Genomic DNA, 13,563 nt, shown 5'->3' with positions numbered 1-13,563 from the left:
ATTCCATTCTGGCGAGTCTCTAGTCCCTCGCACAAGAATGAATTTTAGACAAAGAATCATATTTAACTTTATTTCTATTAGATTTCAACGTAAAATATATTTCAAGCTGACAATTAATATTTTGGAAAAACGAAAAATTACAAAAAAAAAAAATTCCGACTCGCAATCTTTACAAAACGGATGCTGTCAGTTGATTAATGAATACCAATCCGTTTTGACTGTTTTATATAAACTGAAAACAATGCTGCTGACAATTACGGTTTTTATACCCCTAGAGAACAAAGAAAATTACTAAATAATTTTTGACAAGCTTCAATTAATAAGAGGTGGATAACTCCCGCTTCTTCATTTGAAGCTTAATAAATCGTAAGCTGAATCATTAAGTTTATGTTGATTGGTTGTTTTTTTTACCAGTTCTGATATTTTAAAGATAATTATATATTTAAGCATTAACGATCAATCATCCTGTGAGTCAACAAAGACAACCAAAATTACTATAACTATCGAGACAAGTTCACAACCACTCAGATTACATCTTCCCACACCCAGCAATTAACGTATACCTGCATAGTTCATATTATTATAAAACTTGGAGGCGAGTCATCGGTCTTTAGCAATTAATAACTCTCAGCTTTTAGTCTAGAAATTCGCTGGACATCCTTTAAATATCGTGTTTGTTATATCTATTTGGCTATTTACCTTCTTTGGAGTCTTAGTCCATAATAGTTCTCAGTTTCATTTGAACAAATCCCATCTTGTGGAGATTTATAATAGTGTCGCCCTGCCACACCTTATGTATTTAGGACCGTTTTACCCTATTAATCTGACCATCTTAGGATGGAGTGCATTTTCTTCAAATTTGCTAGGTTTCTATTCCGAGTTCCTCCGTGGACTCGGAACTCCCTATTTGATGAAAAAATATAGCTTGTCTGACCCGTGTGCTAAGTTAGCTGAGTTGAATTTACACATGTGCAACAAGCAAACTGGCCATGAATGGCAGAATGTTATTTTGACGTGGAATTATTTTTGTTTGTATTTAAGAATGCAACACGATATATTGTTTCTTTCTTTTTTCCATTGTACTCCATCACTTCATTATTTTGTATTATGGGTTATAAATAAATACATACATAAATACATAATTATAACTTGTCTTAAACTGTGGTTACCCCCTTCTAATTTTTGAGTATCCCGTTTCTTCACCACCATTCCTTGAAAATAATAGTATGTAGACCATTTTCCGTCCCCAATAAAAATAAAAATTACGCATTATGCTCTAAAACCTTTTCTTCTGAGTATCCACTTCCGGCTTATAAATGCCAGACGCATGAAATTCATCCTTATTAAAAACTCAGATTGAAAGTTATCGAAGAATATAGCGAAACTTCGCATTCTGAATGTTATGGAATAACAACAAAATTAGCCAAGCAGTCAGGGTGATTTTTTTAGTTTGAAAAATTCAATCACAGAGAAGGACCTTGAAGTCAGACAGAAATTAGGATAAGGTAGTTGAGTTTTTTATTGTTTTTAAAAATAGAGTGGTGAGAAAGAGTTAAACTTTAGCGTAAAGAGCGAGGCGTTGAGGAGGGGACGACTCTTTTCATATACGGAATAATTTCTGTTTGTTTTAAGTTTTTATGTCGCTTCTTACTTGCAGTTAAAAACAACTGTTTTTTTTTTTATTTAATCACAGTTTAAAGCTGCCTGACGTCAACAGTAGGTGAGCACTTCGCATTTTCTCGGCTGTAAAAACCTCTATATTCGCCAATCCTTGAGGATTTTTAGCCTTTTATAGTCTATATTCGTATGATTTTGCTTTCTTTGGCAAATTAATAAGGTTTGAAGTTTTTTATGGTACCTTTCTCCCTCCCTACCCCAACAAAAATCCTTGATGAGCCTTCATAGACGTAAAAGATTAATTGAAATGTGATAGGCTTTTCATTTTTGTCTTTTATAATTTAGTTTCATTATTTCCCCATAATTTAGACCACTTTGTGTTCGTAATGAGCAGATGCACACCCACCAATCACGATTGTTTTTACTTAGATACACTAGTCAAATTGCATTAATCAACAATATCTACTTGTCAGAAGGTAGAATAACTAGATTGTCTATTTCGCAATTTTATTCTGGTTAGTTTCTAGTCCCTCGTAAAGGAACCAATTTTAGGCAAATAATCATATTTTAAGCTAATAATTAATATTTCAGAAGAATGAACAATTATAATAAGATTTTCTCGGACTCGTATTACTTACGAAGCAGCTACTATATGTTGATAAATGAATAAAAATCACTTTTAATTGTTTTATATTAAGTCTCAACAGTATTTAAATTTCTTTTGATTAAGCTAACTTCAAGTAATGATAATAACTTAATTTTTGAAAAGCTTCTCTAAATAAGAGGTGGATATCTCCCGCCTCCTCATGTGAAGCTTCTTTTATGCCGATATAGAACAGTTATGTCACCGGAAATAAAGTCACTAGTATTTTAATTTAATTCATTCATTATTGGCGGTGATGAACTTTTTATTACTTACAGATTTGCGAACTGTTCATTTTTTATATCTGGAGGATATAATTCTATGTGACGGGACACAATAGGGCAAATAAGGGACGTACTCTAGAAATTTGGGACTTAAAAGGGATATATTTTACGAATTTATAACATAAAATAGAATCTTTCCCTGCTGCATAAATATTCTTATAAAAGAAAATGTCATTTTTCACCAAAGTAGAGTTAAAACTACTTGCACTAAATTTACTTAAATACTTACTTTCTACTCTTTTATACTAAACATTTTGGAGTTGCTGGCTCTTTCCCGAAGACAACTATTTGCAAATACTCTTGAAATTCTTTACAAAATTGTATTCTTTCAACTATCAATGATTTTATTTCTCCTCGCTTTCACGCTATAGTCAAAATAACAGGCAAGCGGGCACCTTTTTCGTTAACCAGCGCTTCCGGCTTCCAACAGTCAGGCAAAATATTTATCTACTTATCAAGCATTACTAACTGAAAATAGAAAGTTAACAAAAGGAAAAATTTGGATTCTTGATGAACTGGAATCAATTTGATATCAATAGATGTATCAAAACAATTAGTTGTTGTGTTGATTCCAAATATATAATATTCGTTAAGTTTAGTGTTATCCACCAAAGGCTACGAGCCTGAGACAAATTCACCACATTTTCGAAAAAGGTGAAAAACATTCTCTAAAAGTAAAAGAATATCACCGGAAATCAAACCATCAGTTTTAGCATATTAGAGAACCCTACTTTAGGGGTTCCAAGCTCCTATCTATAAAAGTGTGAAATTTTGGGGGTTTTGCCAGAAAATAGATCATGGATTCGTGTTTATTTCTTATTGCTACTTTTTCCAGGGCTGATCATATCGCACCAATAGTACTAAAATATCGTGAGAGGACTCGTTCAAGCGAAAATTAAAAGTTATATTGTCTTATTTTTTAAGTGAGCAAATAATTGGAAGACAGCTAGCCCCCATCCCACGCCTTTTTTTCAATAAGTCGTCTGATCAAAATTTTGAGGTGGCCCTTTTGTTCAGTATAGTTGAAAGGTACAACAGCTGTGTCTTTCGAGATGATATGACCCCTCAGAACCTCCAGAGGAAGGGTCACAAGTTATGAAGTTTGCCCATTGCTTGCATATAGTATTTGTTATAGGGAAAATATATCGACATTTTTCAAGGGGGGGGGGAAGAGGATCTTTTGGGAATGAGCTTTCTATGGGGAGAATTTCCCATTGGTATTGAAATTTCTGGGAATGAGCTTCTCAGGGGAAATTTTACATGGGGGTGGGTATATACTGAGAGACTTTGAGGGAATTGTCAGGGGAAAATTTTCAGCGATTTCAAATTCTCTGAGGATCTTTATGGGGGGAGGAATACCCACAGTAAAGATTTTCCATGGGAGGAATTATCGCCAGGAGAGATTTTCCATGGGGAATTTCTGCGGGAGAAACTCTCAAATAAGGGGAGGGGTTTCCACACAGGGACATTCCCAAATGACCTTAAAAAGGAACAGGAATTAAATGAAAACAAGCCTTTCTTTCAAATAAAATTATGCTAAGGAGTATTTTTCAGGCTGAATCGTAAGCAAAAAATTTCTGGGAAGAATTCACAGCAGGGATGGAATTGCCCGGGGGTACTTTCGTGGCAGAAGAATTCTACACGGGAAGAACTTTATAAAGAGAAATTCTTGTCGGGGCGTATCGGGGCGTATTCCACAGAGGGGTGGGTTTTCTGGGATTATCTGAAAAACGTTGAGAAATGAATAAAAAGAACAAGTTTTTTTAACCTAAATTTAGGAGTAACATTAAAGCTTAAAACGAACAGAAGTTATTCCGTCTATGAGGAGGGCTATCCCCTCCTCAAAACCCTCTCCCTACGCTAATTTTTGACCTTTTGTCTCATTTATTTGAGAACGATTCTTGAAACACAGGGGCCGTGGGATTGAATCAAAACCTGTTTTTAAAATTCTTTAAAAAAACTTAGCGTGAAGACAGGGGTATTGCGGAAGGGGCAGCCCTCCTCATATACGGACTAATTTCTGTTCGTTTTAAGTTTCAATGTTGCTCCTAACTTTAAGTAAAAAAAAACTTCTTTTTTTTAATGAAGGAAAGAGTGATAAGGTTAAAGTTTAGTTTATACTTCCAACCTGGGCACTTCGTGTAGAAAGGGATTGGAATGGAAGTTGAGCTCGATTGGAAGTTGAAAGTTCTAAGGCCCTTTCTCAGAATCAAAAGTTATTTGAGTGCGACCAGTCCTCCCCTCCCCATGCCAATCATTTCCCCAAACGTGTCCAATCAAATTTTGAGATTGCCATTTTGTTCAGCATATTTGAAGGGTCCAGTAAATATGCTTTTGGAGAGGATACACCCCCACCCGAAATATTTCAAGGCAAGGGTTAAGAGTTATACTAGTTACCCATTATTATCTTAAAAGATTTTCATGGAAGGGACGGTGATATAAACTTTGAAGGGGGATCATTGTATCTAAAATCAGAAGTTCCAGTGCCGTTTTTAAGATGCAGAAGGGGTCAGAAGGTAACAAGCCATCCTCCTCCACCCACGTCCTCTTTTTCCTAAATGTATCCAACATAAATTTTGAGATAGTCATTTTGTTAAAAAATGGTCCAAGGAACGCATAACAATGCCTTCAGCGTTGACACAACCTCTCAGAGCCCTGGGAAAAGGGTTTTAAGTTATGCTCCGGGGGCATAAGAGGTTTTTATGGAATAAGTAATTGTATAAACTTCAGAAGGGAATAAGCCTCCCCTCTTGTGAGACATACAATTGGTACAAAATAGTCTAAAGAATATATAACAATCCAGAGATAAAGTCAGCAGATATAAATTACTATAATGATTAAAATTCAAAAACGACCAGAAATCATAGGTAGCATAATAGCAGTGCTGAAGTGAGGATCGATGTAGTCACAATATATAATTATAAATTTTTAATGACCAAGGCACTTCGCATAGGAGGAGTTGTCATAGAAACTTGGAAATAAGCGCATTCGATTGAAAGTTCTAGTGCTCTAATTGTCCATAACAACTGATCAAAGTCGAGTTTGGGAAAAATCGAAATTCTACGAAAGTGCTATGACTTCGCTGTTTTTTATAAGTTAAATTTATATTTTATTTCTTTGTTGCCTACCTTTGATAAAGATCTTAAATCTTAGTCGAAGATAAATATCCTATTTGATTAAAAACATGCACAAAACTGATTTGAAGTTCATTCAAAAGGAGGCACAGTTAAAATAACAAGCGGTACAGTTAAAAGATCTTGCCAAAGAGGCTTTTATCTCATATGTATGTATTTGGCTTCTCTTTCTTGATCCTGAAAAATCAGAACATTGTCATTGGCCTGCAATTTTAAAGATAGTTGCATTAATAACAGCCGGTCGAATTTCTTATCTTTGACTCGGTTTTTCTTGTCCTTCTAATTTATGTCAATAGTCGCCAATCCTTGAGGATTCTTAGCCTATAATCGTGTATAGTCACATGTTTTTGCTTTCTATGCTACTAATAGCCTCCAAGCCTGTATCTAGAGGTGGGATGCTACCAGGTTTGTATCCCCCTCTCCCTCCTCTAAGATTTTTGTCTGAGTCATGAAAATTGCACATAAACAAAATTGTGATGAGTTTGAAGTTTTTTAGGTATTTGTGTATTATTCAGAACACACTCAATAAGTGAAGCTGGGTTAATTACTTCTATCACTATGCGTTCCTTCTCGTAATGTTCCTTCTCGTAAGAGCATAAAGTCATGCTGTGTCCATTGACGCACTGTTTTGTTGTGGGCAACAACCCCTTATCCTGGAAAAATATAATTGCCTCTTTTTCAGTCTTTGGCAAATCCCAAATCTTCATTTCAAAATCCATGCTCAGACACTATCCTCTATCACTATGCGTATGCGTATTAAATCAAGTTTTGTCTTTGTGGCTATGAAACCGGATTTTCTCATAAAATGTACCTGCGTCGTAGTTTGTTTCACGAAAGAACCTAACTTCACTTATTCAGTGTGTTCTGAATAATACACAAGTACCATTTTTTATTTTACCTCCCCTCCTCAATAGAAATTCTTGATGTGCCTTCTTAGATATAAAAGATTAATTGAAATATGTCGGGTTAATTCTTTTTTTTTTTTTATAATCTTAGTGTCATTATTAGCCCATGATTTAGTCCACTTTCCGTTCGTAATTAACAGATGCACGCCCATTAATTAAGAATGTTTTTACTTAGCTACCCTGATACTAGCACTTGTCAAATTACATTCATTAACAATATTTACGGGTCACCAGGTAGAATAACTGATTGTCTATTTTGCCATTTTATTCTCCTGAGTCTCTAATCCCTCGCAAAGGAATCTATTTTTAAGCAAAATATCATATTTGACTTGATTTATATTAAAATTCAACGCAAAACCTATTTTAAAATTCAAATTAATATTTTAGAACAATGGTAGGTAGGTAGGTAGGTAGGTAAGTTTTATTTTATCCACAATACAAACATAAATAAAAATGACAACACTAATAAATTATTGCAGCAAAAAGAAAGTCCTAAGGACTTGTACTGCAATTTCATATTATGATTTACATCTTATAAATAAATATCTAAACATAACATCTCATGATTAACCACCTAGCCTATCTTATATATAGAAAAACAACAACACATACACATGAACAAAATGCAACAAAATAATCATATTAAATATCATTTACATTATCATTTATCATTTATTCAGCCCCCACCCACATCAATAAACTGCAAAAAAAACATCAAAAGCCTCCTGCCCTTCAAAATCTATTACTTAAATAAAATGTGTTCAATTTATTTTTAAACCCATATAAAGTGACAGACTCCCTGATGCCAGCCGGCAAACTATTCCAAACAGAAGGCCCCAGATTACGAACCACATATGATGACCTAACTGTTTTTCTTTGTTCATGGCTTAAAAGTTGTGAATTTCTTGTATCATAATTATGGTACTCCTGATTCATGGAAAAATAATCATGAAAATACTCAGGGCATATATGTTTTATGCTCTGGAACACAAAAATTGATGCCTGGTAGTCACGAATCTGACCAACATTTAAAACATTACACCGGGAAAAGCTAGCAGTAGTTTTGGATTCAACCTGCTCTTTTATGTCCGCAATCAATCGAATGCTTTTATTTTGCAAAATCTGGATCCTTTTATAATTAGCGAAGAAATTGCTAGCCCAATGAACACAACCATAATCTATATAAGGATGAACAAGGGAAAAATAAATGATTTTTAAAATCTTGAACGGAAAAGTGTTTTTTTACACGTCTCAAAATTCCTAGACCCCCAGCCATTTTAGCACCAATAACACTACAATGCTTTTTCCAACTAATGTTATTATCTAAATAAAACCCCAAATACCTAATTTCAAAAACTTGTTTAATGGGTAAATGTCCAAAACAAATGTTATTATTATCATTAAGTAACCTACCTGTTCTACTAAATATAATGTAATTTGTTTTAGATGCATTAACTTCTAGGGAGCTACCTACTATAAAACTGCGCAAACGTTCAAGAGCTAAATTAGCCTTATGTGCAACCTGCACCAAACAACTACCAATTACTGTTATCGCAGTGTCGTCCGCAAAAGAGGTCAGCGCTTCAACTCCAACATGTGAAGCCAACGAATTAACATAAATAAGATAAAGTAGAGGTCCCAGCACGGAACCTTGAGGCACTCCACACTTAACACCGAACTAGCTGCTTGATATATCTGATAAAGCAACTTTGATAGTCCGGCCATGCAAATACGATGAAAACCACTTTACACAAGTACTACCTAACCCAAGCCCACTTAGTCTACTAAGGAGAGTATTAAAATCAACACTGTCAAAAGCCTTACCGAAATTTACAAAAACAGTTAAAGGAACCGTATTAATTTCAAGCGCATTATCAACAAAACTTAAAAGATGGTGTACTGCATGACTAGTGGAATGTTTACTTCCGAAACCAAACTATCCATTATACAAAATTTTCTTCGAATCCAAAAAATCATACAATCGTTTATAAATAAATTTTTCATAAATTTTACTAAATAAAGGTAAAATGGAAATTGGTCGCCAATTACAGGGGTCTGAGGGGTCCCCACCTATCTGTAAAGGTATGATTTTAGATCGTTTCAGTTCCGACGGGAAATGTCCTTTAACCATTGAGAGATTAATTAAATAAACCAGTACCGGCAAAAGATACACCGACACATAATTAAAAGCCTTTAGGTTCAATCCATCTACACCAGAAGAATTTGATTTAAGGCTACAAACAATTTTTTCAACTTCTTCTACATTACATGGTACAAATTCAAACCCATTCTGCATGATTGAAGGATTTGCGTTAATGTTGACGGCACAACCACCTCTAGACACTTCATTCTGTACACACTACCAATTATTGGAAATTAATGGAAAATTACAATAAGAATTTGTTCAACTCGCATTACATACAAAACAGCTAATGCATGTTGGTATATGTATAACAATCACTTTTGATTGTTTTATATAAAGCCATGACAAAATCGTGAAAAATTAGTATGCAAATTATGTAATTATCAATTTTTGAAAAGCTCTAATGATAAAGAGGTGGATATCTCCCGCCTCTTCATGTGAAGCTTGATTTATGAAAAAAACACTAGTATCATAAAAAAAGAATTTTATGTAAAGGAAACGAATAATTAAGTTCAACAGTAACAAACTAGTTTATCTGCAAGTTCCATGGTGTCAACTCTGAACATTTAGTACCAACCATAACTATGCTGCCAAATGATTTAAATTTAATTAATTTTATATAAACGGAATCGAGTTAATTAATTGGGAAATTTGAGGATTTGAAATTTTCCAGAAATATGAAAAAAATGATTTTTGTGTCGAAGTTTCATATTGTTGAACAAAATTCTAACATTTTTTCTGTCTGAATTGATACTTTAAACACTCTGGCTTCAGTTTCAGTCCTTTCGACGTTTTGGTTAATATCCTTATATGGCGTGAAGCATTGAAAGTCTTAAGCGTCGATACAACCAACAAGTTTCATTTTTATTGAGGAATCGGCAGTCAATAATTTATTTTTAATGACAGTTTTAAATAGTCAGAGATGTGTTCGAAGCACAAGGATGCATGGTTTTTGCTCAAAATTGGTGAACAATTTAACACAAAAGGATGTACAGCACCCGATGGTAGGCTTATGTTAAGTCCTCACGGGGGGGGGGGGCAGAATCATGAAGTTTTCTATGTTTTTTTCCTGCAACCGCAAACTTTTAAGTCCTCCAAAATAATTGACTTGTCTTTCTAATGGGTGTTTCCTCCCAATATAGGTAAAACCCATGCTAATCCTGTTATTGTGATGCGAATGGAGAAATGGTTCAAACATAGGGATATAAGATAGCTTGCAGTCCTGGTGCCAACTGATAAAAACTTGCTTATTTTGAGGTCCTCTGTCGCCATGACACATTTATTTAAGCAATTTGAAAGCCGTTTCTAGTCATACTGAACCTGCGAATTGCGATCATACCTGGAAATAGGTAGCTCCAAAAGGTGCTTGACCCTTAAAAATGACTTGAAAAGCTAGAAAATATTACCTGGAGAGCTTTCTATACAATCGTTTCATGTTTGAAATGCTAACTGTTACATGGTTTCTGCAAGCCATGTATTTTTAGGAAGAAAAAGAAGTTATTGGCAATAAATAATAAGTTTTTAACTTATAGCCAAAATTTGTGTTGGAAACAATTATTATATACTCAAAAAATAGGTGCCTCACCTGTTTACCTTAGGCTGTTCTAGTCACTCCTTAGCTCTGTGCTTTTCTCACGCTTCAAAACTTTTACCTGAAAGCTTAGAAGATTTAGTAGAGACATAGTAAACTATATTGGTTTAAGTTCAAAACCGGTCAAGGAGTATAAACAGTTTCAAGAGTTAACAAATATTGCCAAACACAGACTGCTGTCCATCAGTGCAACGCGATGGCTGTCTCTTGAAGCAGTGGTTTACAGGATTTTAGAACAGTGGAGTGTCTTGGTTCTGTTCCAGGGTAATCAATATAAGAACACTGACACTGATAGGGGTAGTCGAAAGAAGGCACGCCCGATTTACCGTTTCATGAGCGATCCTTTCTGCAAAGCATATCTATATTTTCTGTCTTTCACGCAGAAAAAGATCAATGTGCTCAATCTAAAGTTTCTGAGCAGAGCAATTAGCGCTCACAGTATTCTGAATAGCACCAGAACTTCATTTTACTTCTCTATTGAAGTGCTTTGTGAAGCTCAGTGTAGCAGAAAGGGCTGTACATGAGGAAGTTTTAAACTCTTCCTGGAGGATCATACACTCCTGAATATAGTTCTTCTTCTGGGCAAATTGAACATCGGGCCAAACAGTGCGTGTCATCCTTTTCTGCCGAAGCTTGCAGAATTGCAATAAACTGAGGCCAGCAGGGTTATTGCAAAGAGGTTCAACAGCAAAGATGGAACGCTCAAGACCATCGAGTAGATCGACCCGGTCGTTACTTTGAACAGTTCAGTCAGAACACTATTACCACTCATGGTTCAATTTTCAAATTGGTTGAGGAATGCTGATAGGAAAATGGAGGGAAAAAGAGACATCCTTGATATGCAGTGGTTAGAATTAGAGTCTAGGGCAGACATTTTTGAACCTGATATGTTGTGGAAAAACTTGCGATTTGTGAATGATGGTAGGGGAAACCGATGTTTGCTGATCTTTGCGAATTTACGTTGCAGCTATGCTGTCTCCCCCATTCGTCTGTTGAGTCAGAACAGAAGTTCTCAGTCTTGTCAAACATGAAGGCAAAGTTTCGGAACAGGCTAAAGACGAAACTATATCTGGGATGATGCACATGAAATAAATGGTGCAGAGTGAAAATGAAAATGGGGGAGTAATGGCCTGGTCTACACCGACGCAGTTAGTGTCAAGAATTTCAATGTGAAAACAAGTTTTGTCTTGACTGTAGTTTTTTTGTTTGTCAAGCACCAAAACCTATCAATAGCAATCAACTGCAGTCTACTCTGATTGAAAATTACTGCGTAATTTACGGACCTGCACAAAGCAACAGAAGAATCGATGGAAGAAGCGATGCATATAGTGGCCCCCACATTCCCATTATGTGTTTTTGCTGGAGTAGAGCAAATGCAGCTGCCTTTCCATGAGAAATCGTCAACTTGATGTGTTCCGTCCAGTCCCCATTTGCTGCGAATTCGTGTCCCAAATACATATATCTGAGGGACTATCTTTATTGACTCACCTTTATAAGTAAATGACAAATCATGTTGTCCGTTGGGTTTCCCACTATGAAAAATGACAATTTTAGTCTTGAATAACCTTAGCTTTGATTTATTTGCTTTTTGGTAAGCTTCAGATAAATTCAGGAGAGTTTGAAGCTCCTTGGCTGACTTTACCACCAAAGCCGTATCATAATCGAACAGTAAATAAGTAAACAGTAAATAATTCGCTAGTGAGACAACCGGGGCTCATCTCTGTTCAAGGTACTTTGCCAAATCATTAATGTATAAAGTGAAGAATTTCGGTGACAGTGTGCCTCCTTGACGGACTCCTTTGAAAGTTCTGAATGGCTCATATGAATGGCTCAATGACAGTTTGTTTTTAAGTACCAGGGACAGTGAATATAAGCCTGGTTTTTCGAACATGATCAAATGCGGAAGTGTGGAAACTTTAACCCGAAATCTTGTAAAATAGAAAAATCACAACCATTTAGCATTTTTGTAAAATTCATACTATAATACAACTTTATTTTTAGAAATCATGAAACAGCTAGAATTTACACGATAATTTGGTTATTTTCGTCAAAACCATAAGTCCGATTTTAAAATAGAGTATCTGCTTTGATAATAAAATTATTTTTATGGTGTAATGGACAGAGATTAAAAAGAATTATATTTTACTTGTTGCCAACAGTTCTATGAAAATTATGTATACTTAAAATTACTTGAACCCTCTTTCTGGAAGCCAACACACAAAAACAAAATACTCTTAGTGTTTTCTTTTAGATTTCTTTTCTGAGTGCTTTCTAAGTTCTAGGAGATATTCTTAATCTCATTGCGGCAAAAATGGCGAAGAGGAAAAGTGAGAGAGGTTAGGGGGAGAGATTACTCTCTCACCTCAAGGAAACCGAGATTTTTTTCTTTTATTCTTTATATTTGTAACGATGTATTTTTCTACCTGTTATCATGAAAATCAAAAAGAACCATCGGTTCGATGTCGCTATCAAGAGGTCTGGAAGATTTTATCATTTATTTGTAAGTATAATCATTATTATTTATTATGTTAATAAGCAAACTTGAAAATACTATAACAAGTTATTGGATCTACATTTTGTTTTAAGCATGAAGATACATTATTCACTATTAAAATTAGATATTGAATTCACCTAATATAACTTTTCCTTGTTCAGAAGAGGATTTTCCTTGTTGGACTTCTCTACTCTCTTGTCGACGTTATCGATTTCTGTTTCAGGATTGCTGATATTCTTCTCATTTTCAAGTTATATTCTCTGTAGAGGTCTCTGACAATTTATCAAGCATCTTTTCTGCTGCAGTTGTACCATTTGAAATGCCAAAAACGTTAGTAAAGAGAGAGTCATAAAACAGTGCTGGAAGAAAATGGAATGACTATAAAAAGATATAGAAATTTTATTATAAGTTTTGAAGCATAAAAAATTAATGATAAATATCAAAATGAATTTTTAATTGGAATTAATATATATATATATATATATATATATATATATATATATATATATATATATATATATATATATATATATATATATATACATATATATATATATATATATATATATATATATATATATATACATACATATATATATATATATATATATATATATATATATATATATATATATATATATATATATATATATATATATATAAATAAATTAATTGATAGAAAACTATTTGAGACTAAATTCTTTGCCTGCGTGGGCTAGGCTCAATAAGTTGGGTGCGGTTTTAGAATTTAA

General features: G+C 34.3%; 1 protein-coding gene across 9 annotated transcripts in view; it reads right to left on the bottom strand.

Annotated features, from left to right (window-relative positions):
* Nucleotides 1–5,322: 5,322 nt before the first annotated feature.
* The window catches only part of LOC136035226 (uncharacterized), a 74,209-nt gene continuing 65,968 nt past the window's right edge, over nt 5,323–13,563 (bottom strand). For 8 of the 9 annotated variants that reach the window (XM_065716847.1, XM_065716846.1, XM_065716849.1 and 5 more), the window contains one exon: nt 6,649–13,170. Coding sequence is in view for 3 of the 9 variants with exons in the window: in XM_065716850.1 (XP_065572922.1) it covers nt 13,058–13,170 (113 nt within the window). In the remaining 6 variants the exon portion in view is untranslated. Of the gene's footprint in view, nt 5,856–6,648; nt 13,171–13,563 lie in introns of those variants that run through there. The other variant, XR_010619367.1, reaches the window with a different exon arrangement.

This window comes from Artemia franciscana, chromosome 14 (assembly GCF_032884065.1).
Source record: "Artemia franciscana chromosome 14, ASM3288406v1, whole genome shotgun sequence".
NCBI lineage: Eukaryota > Metazoa > Arthropoda > Branchiopoda > Anostraca > Artemiidae > Artemia > Artemia franciscana.
The sequence above is the reverse complement of the archived record's forward strand: the minus strand, read 5'-3'. Positions and strand labels throughout refer to the sequence as shown.